Here is an 18652-nt window from a genome sequence, read left to right as displayed (position 1 = left end):
TTTTGAGATTGGGTCTAACTCTTTGGCCCAGGCTAGAGTGCAGTGGCACAATCGTAACTCAATACAGCCTCGATCTCCTGGGCTCAAACGATCTTCCCACCTCAGACTCAGAAGTAGCTGGGACTACAGGTGCATATTTACCACTGTACTAAGCTAATTTTTTATTTTCTTAGATATAGGGTCTCACTGTGTTACCCAGGCTAGTCTCAAACACCTGGCCTCAAGCAATCTTCCTACCTCAGCCTCTCAAGTTGCTGGTATTATAGGCATGAGCCACTATAATGAGCTCAGATTAAAAAAAAAAGCATTCCTATTTCACCTCATTTTTATGTCTACAATATTTTTGTGACCTAAATAGAATTGGTATGTATCTCATTAAATTAGGAAAAGAAGGCCCAAGAAGGTGAAATCACTTTGCCCAAGAGTCCAGAATGAAACAAAGGGTTTCCACACTTAGTTGCAAAGGTTTGCCCTGCAAAAGGGCTTATGGCTGATGGAGTGAGTGGAGCTAATATCTATTCCGTTTACCAAAAACAAACCACAGTGCTTGGGAATAGTATCCGATCAGACTAATTCACACTAGAGCACCTATGGCCTACTGAAAGCCATGAAAAAAGCCACCTGCCCCAATTTCTAACTCAGTGCCTTTCCTTCTAGATCTCATTGTCATAGACTGATTCACATGCAGAGTTGTAAAAATTAAGCAAAAGGACCAAAAGATATGATGTTTTCCATTACTCTTTAGTTAGGTAAATTTTCATTATCTTAAATTATTTTTACAAACTAAGAGTGAACTCTGACACAGGAGTGTCACATTTCCCCTTCAAGGTTCTAGTTTCAACTGCAACCACAGTAGATTAAAACTGACTTTCTTAAAAGTCCAAGCCAGGCTGGGCATGGTGGCTCATGCCTATAATCACAGTACTTTGGGAAGTTATGGTGGGAGATTACTTGATGTTAGGAGTTTGAGACCAACCTGGCCAAGGTGGTGAAACACTGTCTCTACTAAAAAATACAAAAATTTGCTGGGCATGGTGGTGTGTGCCTATAATCCCAGTTACTTGGGTGGCTGAGGCATGAGAATTGCTTGAACCTGGGAGGTGTAGGTTGCAGTGAGCTGTCACACCACTGCATTCCAGCCTGGGCAACAGAGTGAGACTTTGTCTCAAAAAAAAAAAAAAAAAAAAAATCCAAACCAGCTTAACCTTCTGAATGAGGTGAATAAATGAAAATACTGCTTTTTAAAATAGAGTGATAACAGAGATATTCAGTGATAAAGGAGATTATAATGTCTGTCACTATTATTCAGAGATTACAGTCAGATTAATTCAGACTCCTTTGCGATAAATGTTTGTTGGTTCATTTTAAAAAACTTATTTAGTGAGAAACAAATGGAAGGAGAAAAAAGAAAAATAGAAATGAAGAGCTCATTCAGATAACACTGATACATTTTTCCCTAGCTGCTACATTATTATTCTATTATATCACTCTAAAATCTTTCTTGTCTATTATAACAGTAAAATAAAAACAGGAAAATCAATTTTAAGTAATAGTTGAAAACATACTAGAAAATTCGGGCATTTAAACCAAATACATAAGTTTTTAGGCAGAAAATCACGTTCAGTCTATCAGCCTTATAGCTCATTTAGATTTTACGAGTAGAGTTAAAGTAACTCTGGGCTGGGCGCAGTGGCTCATGCCTGTAATCTCAGCACTTTGGGAGGCTGAGGCGGGCGGATCACGAGGTCAAGAGATCAAGACCATCCTGAGCAACACGGTGAAACCCCGTCTCTATTAAAAATACAAAAAAATTTGGTAGGTGTGGTGGCATGCGCCTGTAGTCCCAGCTACCTGGGAGGCTGCGGCAGAATTGCTTGAACCCGGGAGGTGGAGGGTGCAGTGAGACGAGCTCGCGCCACTGCACTCCAGCCTGGCACCTGGCAATGAAGTGAGACTCTATCTCAAAAAAAAAAAGTAACTCTGTTTTAGAAATAGAGTTAATGAGTGCCAAGTGCAAGGTTTTAACCTCAATGAACAATCAAACTAACAATGGTATTGTAGCTATTTATAAATTTTTACCTTATGTGCAAAATTATAGAAGAACTTACTGAAGACTCTTGACTTTTAGGGACAAGCTAGAGATAATGTCCAGAGAGTGAGCCTAAAACCAATCTAATTTTACTAAGGTTTTCAGTCATATTAGAATCTTAATCATCTGGCTGGGTGCAGTGGCTCATGCCTATAATCCTAGCACTATAGGGGGCTGAGGTAGGTGGTTGGCTGAGCTCAGGAGTTCTAGACCAGCCTGGCCAATATGGTGAAACTCTTTCTCTACCAAAAATAAAAAAAATTAGCTGAGCATGGTGGTACGTGCTTGTAGTTCCAGCTACTCTGGAGGCTGAGGCAGGAGAATCACTTGAACCCTGGAGGCAGTGGAGGTAGCAGTGGGCCGAGATCGCACCACTGCACTCCAGCCAGGGAAACAAAACGAAAACTGTCTCCAAAAAAAGAATCTTAATCATTTATGAAGGTAAAGTAGTAACTTTGATAGGGGAAAGTGTAGAAACAATTACAGCTTCTTATCTCCCCACTGTAAAGAAGGTCAAGGAGATGAAAGAGGATTAGCACAAACTTACCTTTCTCAAACTTAGAAAAGGCAACTGACTTGAGACTGCACTGATGACCTTTGCACGTTCCAATCAGCTCACCAGCTTTTACGTCCCAAAATTTGGCTGTTTGATCACCTGCTGCTGTAACCTTTCAAAAATAAGGTAAGCACAACTTAATAAAGCAATCCCTTATCAGTATTTATCCAGATCCTAATGAAATAAAAGTCACTTACAAGTTTAAGTTCACCAGGGACCCAGGCCAGGTCAAAGACAGCATTCCAGTGAGCCATCCACTCTAAACAAAGAAAACGGTAAATGTGAAATGTCTAAATTGTAATTTTTGGCTGCCATATCAATAGTAGTTTAAATACCTAGAAAGATGTAGTAGTAAAAAGATCAGTAGTCAATCATTTGAAAAATGCAAATCAAAACCACAATGAGATACCATCTCACGCCAGTCAGAATGGCGATTATTAAAAAGTCAAGAAACAACAGATGCAGGCAAGGCTGCATAGAGATAGGAACACTTTTACACTGTTGTTGGGAATGTAAATTTATTCAACCACGTGGAAGACAGTTTGGTGATTCTTCAAAGACCTAGAACCAGAAATACCATTTGACCAAGTAATCCCATTACTGAGTATATACCCCCCAAAATAGAAATCATTATATTATAAAGGTACATGCATGCATATGTTCACTGCAGCACTATTCACAATGGTAAAGACATGGAATCAACCCAAATGCCCATCAATGACAGACTGGATAAAGGAAATGCGGTACATATACACCATGGAATACAATGCAGCCATAAAAAAGAGGTATCAGAGATCATGTCCTTTTCAGGGACATGGATGGAGCTGGAAGTCACTATCCTCAGCAAACTCACGCACAAACAGAAAACCAAACACTGCATGTTCTCACTCATAAGTGGGAGCTGAACAACGAGAGCAGGTGGACACAGGGAGGGGAACAACACATATTGGGGCCTGTTGAAGGGGAACAGAGGGAGGGAGAACATCAGAAAAAATAGCTAATGCATGCTGGACTTAATACCTAGGTGATGGGTTGATATGTGCAGCAAACCACCATGGCACACGTTTACCTATGTAACAAACCCGCACATTCTGCACATGTACCCTGGAACTTAAAATAATAAAAATAAATAAAGATGCTCACATAAAAAATCAGTAGTCAGCACCCTAGGGTGCATGAGCCAAAGAGAATTTGTGGACTCAGACATTACACATTCCCTTAATTACCACATGAGAACTACTACTATCTGATGTCAAATTCCTTTCCATAAGTTCATTAGTATATATTCTCTAAAATAGAATCTATCTGAAACACATTCCAGTTCAAAAATCTTCATGATGCTGGCTGGGCAAAGTGGCTCACACCTGTAATCCCAGCACTTTGGGATGCCGAGGCAGGCAGATCACTTGAGGCCAGGGGTTCGAAACCAGTCTGGCCACATGGTGAAACCCCTCTCTACCAAAAATACAAAAACAAAAACAAACAAAAAACAAAAAGAACTTCATGAAGCTCTCTGAATGGAATATAAAATACTTCAGTTTGACATTCAAATTTCTGCATGCTTTAGCCTTTATCTTGGTTGCAAGCCTCATCTCTCACTGTTCTAGATATATCTTATTCCAATCAAATTGGTCACTTCCTATTTTATTATATCCTATGCCTTTTCTATCTCTAGATCTTGCTAATGCTTTTTCCTCCACCTGGAGTGCCCTCTTCCATTTCCACTGGTCTAAATACCATAGTCCAACTCAAATGGGGAATTTGAGTTGCTTGAGTTGGACTATGGTATTTAGACCAGTGGAATTTTATAATATATAAATTTTCCTAGCCTTCTTTATTATATGAGAGCTTTCTCTTTGACATCCATGTTTTCTTTTTACTTCTACATCATTTAGTCTTTATTTTAGTTATTTCAACACTTGACTTACGGGTTCCAAATTATCAGCTTCTTAAGGTTAGTAGAACTTTGCTTTATACATGTAAAATGCTTGATCAATATAAATACTTTAAAGCAACACTTCTCAAATCACATTAAGTGCTAAAGATTCAACTTTTTGAAGAAACTGTTTTTAATCCTAAAATGTATTTTTCTTAACTTTGAGTAAAGGCATTGTCACAGTTAACAGTTATTGACAGATAGGAAGTCTACCATTTACATCTAACCTGGTCCCTAAAAAGACTTAATCAGAAGTTAACATCATTGGGAATGTGTTATACTTTAGATGTTTGTCACCTCCAAATCTCATGTTACAATTTAATCCCCAAAGTTGGAGGTGGGACCTAATGGTTGGAGGCATTTGGGTCATGGAGGTGGATCCCTCATGAACAGATTAATGCCCTCCCTAAGAGGTGGGCAGATGAGTGAGTTCTCACTCTATTAGTTCCCTGGAGAGGTGGTTGTTAAAATAGGGCTTGGCACCACCTCCCTTCTCTTGCCATGTGACCTCTGTATTCATGGGCTCCTCTTTGGCTTCTGCCATGAGTGAGGACAGGCTGACACCTTCACCAGATGTCTAATCTTCTAGCCAGCAGACTCATGCACCAAATAAAAGTATTCTTCTATTTAATCTACCTAGTCTCAGTTATTCCTTTATAGCAACACAAGACAGACTAAAACAGATTGTGTTCAAATAATAATTCACTTGAGGATTTATAAATTGTTTTAAATGTTAAAACAAAAATTGTAGACCTAGACTTACCTTTGAAGCACTTCTTTCTGAAAGTTTGTGATTCAGTGTTATACAATCGAACAAAGCCTTCTTCATTGGCAACTGCTAGGATATGTTCCATATTGGGAGCTAAATCAGAAATAAAGAATAAAATATATAGAGTAATACAAATATTTTAAAGTTTACTCCAAAACCGCCAAAATTATCTTCAAATAATCTCTTATTTAGAGAAGGGCTAAATCGAGGGTACTACTTAAAACAAGAGTGGTACCGGCCAATGGTAAACAAAGGCATATGATGATGTAGGCCGCCAGCAGGCTGAGTCTATTAGTTTTATTTTTTATTATGTTTTTATTAATTTTTACCACAATCATGACTACATAAGAGTCTATTAGATTTGTTTGTTTTTGAGACAGTCTCGCTCTGTCACCTAGGCTGGAATGCAGTGGCATGATATTGGCTCACTGCAACCTCCACCTCCCAGGTACAAGTGATTCTCTTGCCTTAGCCTCCCCAGTAGCTGGGACTACAGGCATGCACCACTATGCCCGGCTAATTTTTGTAAGCAGTCTGTTAGCTTGAAATTTCCTTTTCACAACTTTTTCTTTCTTCTCAAACTATTATGGGTGAAGACAAATACTTCTATTTCTTTCTTTCTTTTTTTTTTTGGAGATGACGTCTCGCTCTGTCACCCAGGCTACAGTGCAATGGCATAATCTTGGCTCACTGTATTCAAGCAATTCTCCTGTCTCAGCCTCCCAGATTTCAAACAATTTTCTTGTCTTAGTCTCCTGAGTAGCTGGGATTATAGGTGTGCACCACCACACCCAGCTAATTTTTTGTAATTTTATTAGAGACAGGCTTTCACCACGTTGATCAGGCTGGCCTCGAACTCCTGACATCAAGTGCTCCACCTGCCTTGGCCTCCCAAAGTACTGGGATTACAAGTGTAAGTCACTGTGCCTGGACCTGCCTTGGCCTCCCAAAGTGCTGGGATTACAGGTGTGAGCCACTGTGCCCATCTGAAGTACTTCCATTTCTGTTCACATATTCCCCAATGAGTCACAGAAAGATACATTCAACCAGATCAAAGGGTATGTATCTACTTGGTAAAACAATTTCATAGTAGCTGCACCTTTGCAACCTTTTCCTTAGTATCACTTTTTAAAAAATGCTGCTATAAGAGTCTATGCTTTAGAGGAAATATACAGTTATGCTAATGATGCATAGAGATTAAGTCTATTTTATAAATCAGAAGATAATAGTCTAAAAAAAAACTCTAACATTCACCTAATTTACTTTTCTTTGAAAGGGAAATACTACAGCATATTTTCCCTGTAAGTGTGAAATAGATGATTTCTGTCCAAGCCTTGCCTAGATAGTAATTCTCTTACCAGAAGAGAAGGTACATCCAAAAGGAGGAACTGGGACTCCTGTTTCTCCATAAGAAGTGTGTTCATCATTACCACTGCACTGATAACCAGCCAGAAGAGATTGTAGAGGGTATTGTGAAGACCATCCTAAAACAAGACAATTCCTTATAGAATTCCAATAGAGCATTACATTTCAGCATTTTTAACAAATGCAGAGGTAAATACTTGTTCTTAAGAAACTTTTAGATATTAACACAGATCCACTTACTATTAATATCTATGGAAGAATCAGTTTCTGGTATTTTCTTAAGGAATCCTAAGGAAGAAATGAAAGAACACTTCCAACTTCTGGGGAGGTATAGCTTTGGGTTTACTATCTTAAATGGAAACTCTCGCTAGTTCATTGAGATAAGAAGAAACAAGAGGCCTTTGCATATTAAGAAAGATCTTCTCCATTCTCGTAAGAGACTACCACAAAAGCATTCTATTAAAATTGCTATTCCCTTCCATTAAATCCTTACTATGTTTTTGGAGTCACTAAATCAACAACATTACTATAAACTCTCAAGTTACTTGGAACATCATACAAAATCCAGTGGTCAAAAAGCCAAAGAAAATAATACGTCAATGCACCTACTACAGCCAGTAACATATTCACTCATACTAAGGTTAGTTCCTTTTTCCTTTAGTGCTGTAATTGTAGGAATCTAAAATGTTAATAGCAACAATCATAGTATCTTAGTACTGACCCCTAGAAAACATTTAGCTAGCCTGGCTAGCGGTAGTGGGTCAGGGAAGCCTTTACAGGAGGTCTTGAATGATGGGTAAATTTTCACTGAAGTTAGAACATAGAACAGGAAATTCAGGATGGAAGAAAAGTTTATTCTGCTTGGGTCAGAGACCTAATGTGCATTATGGTCCCACATAGTAAGACATCTTCAGAGATTTGTTTGTATCATACTGATTTGTGGTTAACACATTTTAAATATATAAAAGAAACATTCATTAAACAAGTAATTACTGAAAATCAAATGTTCATTAAGCATTGGCGGAAACACTGAGTTTACAATATATTAAAAGCATCTTAAATCATCTTAAATAATTAACAAACTGAATTTTGGGGTACTTTGAATCTCACTTTTCTTCAAAAGTACTATTTGGAGAATACATCTTAACCTGACTTAATTTCAAACAAATCTACATTTGGATGTTCACCCAGACATAACCTGAAAGAATCAGTAGAAGGGCAGCAAAGAAATTTAATCTAAATTTAATAATTAGTTCTGAAGGCATTATGTCATAATTTCAATATCAGATATCATTGTAAAAGAGCTGTAAAGACAACTAAAAGAATGCAATGATTAGTCATGTTGCGTTCACCCAAGTATCCACCTAGAGAATAAGTGTGAAAAAACAAAAGCCTCTGTTCAAAGGTTATGTAAATACACACTTGTGTTTCGGAATTTTAAAAAAAATCAACTGTAAAATACAAACTCAAAAGGGACTTTTGAACAACTTGGTTGAAATGAAGATGATACACTCTGAAAAACCTATAATTTTTTTATAATTAAACAATGACTCTTTAACTCTGGCTTATTGACTACAATTAACAACCCAATTGTTAATGGTGATGTGATTGGTCCTTGCCTACCCCTCCACTTCTGCAATCCCCGCAATACATATTTCACTAATGAACCACCCTAAGCTATTTCTGGATTCTTACTGTGTTATGAACATGAAAGCATAATGCTTTCTTCCACAACACATTTGGAAAAGGCTATTATTTCCTTATTGTACAACTTAAGCCCCTGGAAAGACATGCAGATATTCCAAGTAGTATACAATAACATGAGAGTTTTCAGAGTCTCAGTTTCCAGATACAGTAGTCACCCCTTATCCATGGTTTCGCTTTCCGTGGTCTCAGTTACAACGATAGTCTGAAACTATTAAATTGAAAATTCCAGAAATTAAACAATTCATAAGTTTTAAATTGTGTGCCATTTTGAGTAGCAAGAAAATCCCACACTGTCCTATCCTGACCTGTCCAGGATATGAATCATACCTATGTCCAGAGCGTCTATGCCACATACATTACCTGCTCTTGAGTCATTTAGCTGCTTTGTATGCCACATAGTTGGAAGGTTGGCAATAGCCTAATGTTATATCACAGTCCCTCCCTACATCATTCACCTCACTTCATCTCATCATGCAGGTATTATGTCATCTCACATCATCACAAGGGTAAGTATAGTATAGTGAGATATTCCAAGAGTCCACCTTCACATAACTTCACAAGTAAGTATAGTACAATGAGATATTCCAAGAGGCCACCTTCACATAACTTATTATAGAATATTGTTAAAATTGTTCTACTTTATTCTTATTGTTAATCTCTTACTGTGCCTAATTAAACTTAATCATAGGTAAATGTCTGTATAGCAAAAAACACAGCATACATAGGGTTGGGTCTTGGAACATATCCTTCAAAGATAAGGAGGTACCACTGTACTCAACTTCAATATACAGTAATATACCATGTAATGGCATTTTGGCCAAAGACAGACCGCATACACAATAGCAGTCTTACAAGATTGTAATGGAGCTTAAAAATTCCTATCGTGTCTTAGTTTTTAACAAAAGGTTCAAAAAGTTAAGAAAAATGAAAAAAACTAAAAATAAAAAAGCTTATAGAGTAAGAAAATAAAGAAATAAAGTATTTTGTACAATTATACAACGTGTCTGTGCTTTATGCTACCTGTTACCACAAGGGCGAAAAAGTTAAAAAATTTAAAATGTTTGTAAATTTAAAAGTTATAGGAGGCTAAGGTTAATTTATTATTGAAGAAAATATTTTTAATCAATTTAATGCAGCCTAAGTGTAGATTGTTTATAACGTCTACAGTAGTGTAACATCCCAGGTTTTCATGTTGACTGACCACTCACTCACTGATTGATCCAGAGCAACCTCCAGTCCTGCGAGCTCCCATTCACCATTCATAGTAAGCACTTTCCACAGGTGTACCATTTTTTTTTATCTTTTATATCTTATCTTTACTGCACCTTTTCTATGTTTAGATACACAAATACCATTGTGTTACAGTTGCCTACAGTATTTGATACAGTAATATGCTGTGCAGGTTTATAGCCTAAGAAAAACAGGCTATATATATAGCTTAGGTGTACAGTAGGTTACATTTTCTAGCTTTGTGTTAAGTACACTCTGTGACGTTTGTACAATGATAAAATCACCTAATGATGCATTTCTCAGAATGTATCTCCATTTATAAGCAATTGGATGACTACATACACATTTCCAAAACTCACCTGTCTGAAAAACCTGATGTCTTTGAGGAGATTGAGGTACCACTTTTTTCTTTCCCCTTCATTACTTCCTTTCTTCCACTTTACAAAAGAAAGACATTCCCATGCCCCAATCTTAAAAACCTTGCATTGATCCAAAGTATAAAAACTTTTCAGTGTCAAAATATTTTTAATTAAAAATATTTTATTTAAATAATATATTAAATAATGTTTTAAATACACTTCTGGAACCTTAACTAAGAGATAATAATTCCTTCAATAAAGGAACCATAAACACCCAAATTCATCTCTGTAAAAGATGTACTTCCAATAAAGGTTTACTTTTGGTTAATAATAATCGAAATTGGTAATCTATATTGCTTCAACCATTCATACAGTACTAATAATTATATTGAAAATTCAATCCATAAAGAAGTTTTAACACTTGGAGGCTTATGATGACAGGAAACAGCAATTTAAATACATTTTTTGACACAGAGGGGTATGATAGAGTGATTAGTAAAAGAGCTTTTCAAGCATAAAATTAAATTATATTAGGAGAAATTCTGTGGGAGAAATGAAATGGAAATAAATTCAAGAGGAAAAAGCAGCTACCTGGAATGTCTAGCAGTTAAAGAGGAGATTTATTTTTCTAAAAAATGGATGATGTGATTATCAAATCACTATAGTATTTACGTTATATTAGATACACTTAAAAGAGTGATATAGTATTTTTATTTTAAAATGTCAATATTCCCAATATGATCAGAAATCACATTCTTTGCATTTTAAAAAATTTATGATAAAAGCTTTTAGATATCAATTTAAAAATACACAGAAGAGTAATCAGATTTCCATTTTAGAAGAATCATTAGCAGCAATATGGAGAATAAACTGAAGAGAGAGAAACTAAGAGGCCATTTGGGAGACTTCTTACAAACCAGACAAGAAAGTATTAGGGCCTAACCGAGGGGAATGGAATAGTAAAAATAGAACATATCCAAGACACAGTAAAGATGCAGAATCAGAACAGATAGGAGAGGATGGACTCCAGGGATTTTAAGGAAATGTTCTCAATGTGTATCTATGAGGAAGATGAAGAGGTTTTTAACTGACTCAGGTTTCTGGCTGGGAAAACTGGTTTAAATAATGAAGCCACTCCCTAAAATCGTAATATACCAGGTTTAGGGAAAAAGTGAGTTCAGTTTTGGGCATTTGAGTTTGAGATGCTTGCGGGACTGACCATCTGGGTGAAAATCAACCCTCTCAGATTTTATAGAAATGAATCTCAAGCACACGAAGTCTTCCAATAACATCATTTTTTACAATATCATTTCCTCATACTGTTCATGAGAAAAATATCAATTCCTGTTTGAGGCCACTGGCTATATGAAGTTTGCACATGTTCTCCCCATGTTCATAGGGGTTTTCTCCAGGTACTCTGGTTTCCTCCCACATGACAGAGATGTGTATATTAGGTTCAATGGCATGTCTACGTGGTCCCAGTAGATATGGATGTGTGTAAGTGCTTCTTGTGATGAAATAGCGGCTGGTCCAGAGCTGGTTTCCACCTTGCACCATGAGCTGCCAGGATAGGCTTTAGGCACCCACAGGCCTGAAGTGGAATTAAGTGTGTCAGAAAATGAATGAATACAAATAATTGTAAAGTAAAAATTTGTAAACTCTACGATAATCATAGTAATGAATGATAGTATGAATGAATGATAGTAATGAATGCTAATAAACAATTTGGTATGACAGGGCTCAGTGAGCTGCCATATTTGTGACTGTTTTTGAACTGGGTGGTGGTAGGAGGTACTCCTTCCAATTTTCACTTTTCAAATATTTATTCCTTGATTTAGCCCACCACCACTATGACCGAGGTCATTCACTGATCCACCAAAACTTGGGTAAATAATAATCTCACTTGTTTTTATTAATCTTTCTCAAATGTATGTATAGCATAATTATTTCAATATTTAATATTACAGGTGTTTTGGGTCTTTAGGAGTTTGGTGGTGTTTGTGTGACCTATGTTATGTCACTGCAACTTAATTCTTGCTTTTATCAAGTAGCCTATGGTATAGTTGGTTTAGTTATACATTGTTTTCCTTAAAGTCACAGTTTCCAAGACCCTATCTAGATATTAAGTGAGGACTTACTGTATAAGAAATAGAAGGCTGTATGTAGAAGTGGAAGAAGCCCTGGTTATGGCTGTGACCATCCATACAAGTAGGTAGAAGAAAAGGGGCCAAGGATGAAACACCAACACTGAAGAGGAAAGGAGATGACTGTATAGATTTCAGTTGGCAACATATTATAATGAATGAATTTCAGTATGGAAAGAGAGAAGAGAAAGGTAAATACATGAAGAATTAGGAGAAAATCTGTCACAAAATAGAGGATGAACAGCTCCCCTAGGACACACATATAGCAAAGTGAGGAAGTATAATAAAACCCAGGCAGTTTAACTCCAAAGACAGAGCTCTTAACCACTTGCGTAGTCACTCTTAAAAAGAGGATAGAGAAGTTACTCAAACAAGGTCCCAAGAGAGACAGAAAGAGGAGCATTTAGAGTATAATTACAAAGATTATCTAAGAAGGAAATAAATAAGGATGGTATAAAGTTTTAGACTGGTAGCAGGAAGTTGAGGGACTACTTCTCAGTCTCCTTCTCAATATCATTTTCCTAGACATCCCTGAATGTAAAAATTGCCTTCTCGGATTCGTTTCACATGGTTTCAAGGGCAAAAAGAACTTCTGAGTATAGTCGACCTTTACATGAGTGAGATTTTATTTCTGTCCAAGGTTAGTTAGTCTGGGTAGTTAAATCTCTTATCAGAAGCTTATCAAAAAGTTTAGGTTGATGACACCCAAACCTGACCTCAAATCTCTTATTGCCAATGCTTTAGTGTAAGAACCTAACGAACTGTAGAAAATAAGTTAGATTTCTACATACAAACACGGGAATATATTCAACTTACAGCATTAAGGTGAAAAACATGACATTTTGATTCTATTTCTGAAAATAATGGATATTACGTCTAGCATGGAAAACATCTGGAATAATATACTTCAATCTATTAACGGGGTCATCTCTGGGGGATGTGGTTACAGGCATCTTTCACGCTATAATTTAAATTTTTATGACCATGTAGTAAACGTGGAAAAAAAGATTTTGATCCTGTTAGATAGAAGGAGATATCCTCTGCTTGACTGAGTTTCTTAAGAGCGCGTCATATTCACTGATACATATCCATAGCAAATAGCTGGGCTCACTAAGGTTCTACAAATGAATTAATCAATGAGTATCAGTTTTGACCATCTCAAATAATTGTTGAGAGAAACATATACACACAAACGCATGCATTTTCCAGTTAACGCTCAATGTAGGTATCCGCTGCAAAGGGCCTCGGAAGGCAGTTATTTCAACGTCCCTACTTACGTTTCGATTTTAAAACCTCGATTATGATTAAAAGTGCACAGCTTTCCTCAGTAGCCCCCGTTAACATTAATTTACCCTTGCCACGAGAGAACTCAGAAGCTGAGTTGGAGTCGGCCCTGGTAGGAGGTGGCGTGTGGGAGATGAATTCCGCCAGCCGCGAGCAGCGGTTGGGACCGTTAACTCACCATTTCTCAGGACGCCAAGCTGGGGTTGGCGGAGCACAGAATTGAAGAGCATCAGGGCCGGAGGAAAAGGCTCAGCTGAGAGAAAAGTCGCAGAAATGCCTCCAAGTCCAGCAGAAATCGTAGCTTTCGCCTCTCAAAACACGACTCGTTATCGCCTCCAACTCCCGCCACTGTAAGAAGCCCCGGCCGCCAAACTCCGCGCCAAACTGACGTCACGCTCTTTGATTGGCTTCCGAGCGGCGTCGGGGCGCCTTAGAGTCACTTCCCCCTTCGGATCCCCGCCTCCTTTTCTCCCAGCCGCGGGAACCTGGAGTCCAGGAGCTCCGTGAGCGCCTGCGCAGGGGGCAGCAGAGGCGCCGGCGAACCGCGGGGTGACCAGGGCGCATGCGTAACAGGGCTTGACAGCGCGCGGAGGCAAAAACCAGCAAGAAGGCGGCGGGAGAAGATGGCGGTCCTGGGGCTGAATTTGCAATCTTTCTGACTAGGCTAGTCGAGTAACTGTTCGGGTCATGGCATCAAACTCAACTAAGTCTTTCCTGGCAGATGCCGGCTATGGCGAACAGGAACTGGATGCCAACTCTGCCCTTATGGAATTGGACAAAGGTATTTGAAAGAGCGGGCTGAGTGGTGAAACGGCATGGGGGAAAGTGGCGCCACCAGGTGGTAGCAGCCTTGGGAGAGGCCGGGAAAGCGCATGCGCACTTCTTCGCTGGGCGGGGAGTGCTTTTGCTGGGGCGTGGCCTTTGACCCCTTCGGGATGTTGCAGGAAATTTGCAGGATTGTCTGATTGGCCTTACACCGGCTAACCTAGTAGCGAACTCTAGTGAGGGGCCCGTTTTGACCACTTGAGAGAACAGTCCTCGATTTTCTTTTCTTTTTTTCTTATTTGAGTTGGAGTCTCGCTCTGTAGCCCAGGCTGGAGTGCAGTGGCGCGATCTCGGCTCACTGCAACCTCCTCCCTGGTCCCGGTTCAAGCAGTTCTCCTATCAGCCTCCCAAGTAGCTGGGATTACAGGCACGAGCCACCATGCCTAGCTAATTTTTGTATTTTTTAGTAGAGATGAGGTTTCACCATGTTGGCTAGTCTGGTCTTGAACTCCTGACCTCGTGATCCGCCCTCCTCGGCCTTCCAAAGTCCTCCGATTTTCTAAGTAGTGACAGTGGCTAGGGTCTAAGAAACACTACAAAGAAATTGTGAAGTTGGTTTTCAGTCTGTTCAGTTGACCAGGTCTTTATCAAATGTGCTGAATAGTAATCTTGCACCGACTTTACAGCTATTCATTTGATTGCCGTAGTCCTGGTACCTGCGGTTTACAAGGCAGACTAAATATGGCCAAGTTCGTACAGAAAGTAAGGGCCGTGCTCATTCTCTGCAGACAAGTTCCAGGGGTTCAGTTTCCTTACAGGGAGCAGCTTGGTGTAGAAGGAGCTTTCGGGTTACACTGAGTTAAATTTCAGTGCCGCTAATTTTATGATTAACTTCCTGTGGCCTCGGTTTATCGTCTTCAAAGTGGGTACAGTACCATTGAGCTGGCAGAATTGTTGTATTAAGTGACTTAATGGTATGCCAAAGAAGCATTTAGTAAATGCGGAAGAGATATACCTTCCTTCTTTGATATGGATATGGGAGGCAAGGTCGGAAATTTGTCAGTGAAGAACTCGAGGAGTAGTATGAAACCTTTGTTTCCTATTAAGCATTTTTATTGCACGCGAGCCATTTTGGCAGCTGGTATACGATTAAATATGATTAACTGTAACCAGTGTATCATGTCGGAGAACTGTACTAGAACTCAGAAGGATGTGTCTTTAAGTCCCCTTTGAGCCACTTTCCAGTTTTCTGAGTTGGACATGTCTATTAACTTTTTGAGACTCTTTTTCTGTTTGTTTTATTTTTTAAACTGTAAACATTTTTAGTGGGTTAGTTTAAATAAGAATTTCTTAGGCTCTTAAAAAAGCTTTTACCTCCTTTTGATAAACACAAATATGTCACAACGCCCTAATGGGATATTCTCTTGGTTGAGTCTCCGTATCTTTACTGCAACCTCATCAACCAAGAAAATGATATTGAGCTTTTCTTCCTCTTACCAAATCTATAGGGTTTTTCTCCTCTGAAAAATAAAATTGTAATATTAAATGTGTTTTTCAAACACTTCATTCTGATACATTTCTTTCTTATTCCTCAGTGAAAATTACAGGTCAGGATAACATCTAATATCCCTACCAGTTCTAAGAACATTTTCTGCCATTCTGGTCCAGCTGAGTTTATCCCATGCTGACAGTACTATAGTGGTTGTGGAACAGGGATCAGATAGGGGACTGAAGAGGAGTCTAGAATTGTTTAATCTCTAGAATTTTGCAGTTGTAAGAAAAAGACCACAATTTTTCCTTTTAAAAGAAAAGTTGAAATGAAAATATTTTATATCTGTAAGAAAGATATCAGGTGTCAATCCTAGACACAAAGTAAGTGATCATTTTCACTCCTCCCAGCAATGTACTGCTTGAGTATTTTACAAATGAATCTCAGGCTCAGAAAGATAACTTGTTCTTTTTCACCTCGTGATACAGTACCTTTTAAAGCTGTTACGAAATTAAGTTATAGCCAGTTTCATTTAGAATATAGTCAAGTATTTTAAATATTGAGTCATTTCATCTTTTTCCTGTTAAAGTATTTGTTTTGTGAGCTAAAGGTCAGAAGGCTCCAAGTTCCAACTCTCTTTTCATTCCCAAACTCCAAGGAATACTGTTTCTGAAATATCTCCCTTACCTCTGCACACACACTCAGATACATGGCTTTGTACTAGGAACATGGTAGTTAATGAAACAAAACAAAGCTTCTGCCCTTATAGAGCTTACATTCTAGACAGCAGGCGCAGACCCTCAGCAAATACAGCAAACATATGACAGTTAGTGATACATATTATAATGGGAAATGAAGCAGTGAAGGGCACTGGAGAAAAGTGATCTGGGGCTGGAGTTGATTTCTTATGTTATGAAGGATAGTCAAGAAAGGCCTTCTCAATCAAGTGGAGGAACAGCAAATGCAAAGGCCCTGAGGTGGAAACCTGCTTTGCATGCTGTTATCTGGAGCAAAGTAATAGGCAATGAGTATAGAAAGATAACCAGAGTCCAGTTCAGGTAGGGCCATACAAACCATCAAAAAGACCGACTTTCATTCTGAGTGAGATAGGAGACCATGTAGGATTTTCAGCAGGTGTGTGAGATGATCTGACTCCTTTGAAAAGGATCAGTCTGGCTACTGTGTTGAGAATAGACTGAAGTGGGGAGGGCCTGGTACCGAAGTAGGGAGGCCAATGAGAATGCAACTATAACAATCCAGGGAAAAGAAAATAGCGACTTCGACCAGGGTGGTGACACTGAAAATGTGTGAAGTGCTGAGATTCTTGATACATTTTCAAGGTAGAGCCAACAAGATTTGCTAATGAATTAGATGAGGATATAAGAATAAGTGGTCAAGAAAACTTAAGAGGTTTTTGGTCTGAGCTACTGGGAGGGTGTATGTATTGCTGTTTACTGAAATCAAATCAGTTTGGACATGTTAAATTTGAGATGTCTCTTAGACATCCAAATGGAGATGCGTAGGCAGTTATGCATAAGATGTAACCTTCAAACTCTATTTTAAAGAAATATTTTGTGGCACTGGTGTCCTTAGAAACACACTCGGAAAATGCTGCCATCCATAACCTGTTATATATTTATAACCTATTGTACTTCATTCTGAGTCTGTTGAGCAAGCACTGGAAGTAAGTTGATTGTTTCTAATCTCTAGGAATAAGTGAACACTATTTTGAAGCTGACTCAATTCTATTACTTCTGGATGTAGTTAGTAACAGGAGAAGAATCATTTATATGATAACCATTCATTTACTCAACAAATATTTACTGACCACCTGCATTGTGTTAGGCTCTGTTCTCAGACTAGGGGCTATATTGGCAAACAAGACATGTTTAAGGAGCTTGCATACAAATGTAAGGAGACAGACTATGCTAGATCAAATGTGGCGCTGTTAGTCAGGACAAGAAGTTGAATTTTATGCAGAGTGCAATGGGAAGACATTGAAAGTTGTAGGCTGATGGCCATGCTAACTGAGCTTCTGTAAGGCTGAGCATACATAAGCAGAGTTAAGTCATAATCAGATACATTACAGCTTAGGTTTATCTGACACATCTCATGGTATAATCATTACACACAATTGGCAATATAAAGGATGCATCTCACAAAAATTAGTATAACTTTTTCACCAATATAACTTCTTAGTCTTAACATATTTAGATCAGCTGATGGGAGGTTATCCTGATGATTTGGGAAAACTTACGCAAGATCTCCTTCCCCCCTGGGAAAAGAGGAGTCTCTAAATGACATTGTTTAGCCTATCTGCTTTCTGCAGTGTTGACCTTGGAAAGGATAAGGTAAAAGCAGTGGGGAAGAGAGAAGTGACTCTCATACCCTTTCTTGAAGCTGGTGCAATGGGAAGGGAGGAAATGTAGAGGGTAGAGTTGCTACTAGAGATGCTGGTGAATGTAATGCTATGTGAAAAGCTTGATGGTGTGCTTAATGAACAATTTAGTTATGAAATAGAGAAACAATGTAAATGGGGACAACTATCTCTACACTCGAATTTTCCCCTTAGACAGTATCACCTCACCTGTATTCCAAAATACCCGAATTCTCAGACCATCAAAAAAGATTGTCAAAAAAGACCACAGATTGCTTTTACATTATTGATATGGCTCAGATGTTGTTGGTGTTGCAGTAAACAAATATGAGGCCTTTGGGGAAGTATCTTCATAGCCCCTCCTCAAGAGAAAGGCCTAAGCAGCCTGATTTGTTCCAGGTTACTAATTCCATGCCATAACTGACTGATTCAGAAGTAGTCATGTGACTCACACTGACTCAAATTATTTCTCCTGAGAATCTCTGCTGCCAGAGCACACTTAGTCTGAGAGTGTTGAGAAGTGGACCTAAATCATGTAGAATTAGGCTGGGCCTGGTGGCTCACACCTAGCACTTTGGGAGG

At 38.5% G+C, this 18652-nt stretch overlaps 2 protein-coding genes across 5 annotated transcripts in view; one reads left to right on the top strand and one right to left on the bottom strand.

Moving 5' to 3' along the window:
• Window positions 1–18652, bottom strand: part of DTL (denticleless E3 ubiquitin protein ligase homolog) — a 240656-nt gene that overhangs the window by 46346 nt on the left and 175658 nt on the right. For 2 of the 4 annotated variants that reach the window (XM_012459602.3, XM_012459605.3), the window contains 4 exons: window positions 6709–6834; window positions 5345–5443; window positions 2843–2904; window positions 2637–2757 (listed from right to left, as the gene is read on the bottom strand). In XM_012459602.3, the coding sequence (XP_012315025.1) occupies window positions 2637–2757; window positions 2843–2904; window positions 5345–5443; window positions 6709–6834 (408 nt within the window). Of the gene's footprint in view, window positions 1–2636; window positions 2758–2842; window positions 2905–5344; window positions 5444–6708; window positions 6835–10011; window positions 10056–13617; window positions 13792–18652 lie in introns of those variants that run through there. The other 2 variants (XM_012459603.2, XM_064383483.1) reach the window with 2 other exon arrangements.
• INTS7 (integrator complex subunit 7) overlaps window positions 14021–18652 on the top strand; it is an 87145-nt gene continuing 82513 nt past the window's right edge. Inside the window, exon 1 of the mRNA XM_064383482.1 lies at window positions 14021–14220. Within this exon, the coding sequence (XP_064239552.1) occupies window positions 14127–14220 (94 nt within the window). The 5' untranslated portion in view covers window positions 14021–14126. The remainder of the gene's footprint in view (window positions 14221–18652) is intronic.

The sequence above is a fragment of the Aotus nancymaae genome, unplaced genomic scaffold (genome assembly GCF_030222135.1).
Source record: "Aotus nancymaae isolate 86718 unplaced genomic scaffold, 86718_ANA_hifiasm-v0.15.2.pri h1tg000032l_0, whole genome shotgun sequence".
NCBI classification, from domain to species: domain Eukaryota; kingdom Metazoa; phylum Chordata; class Mammalia; order Primates; family Aotidae; genus Aotus; species Aotus nancymaae.
This window is presented reverse-complemented; position numbering and strand designations above follow the sequence as displayed.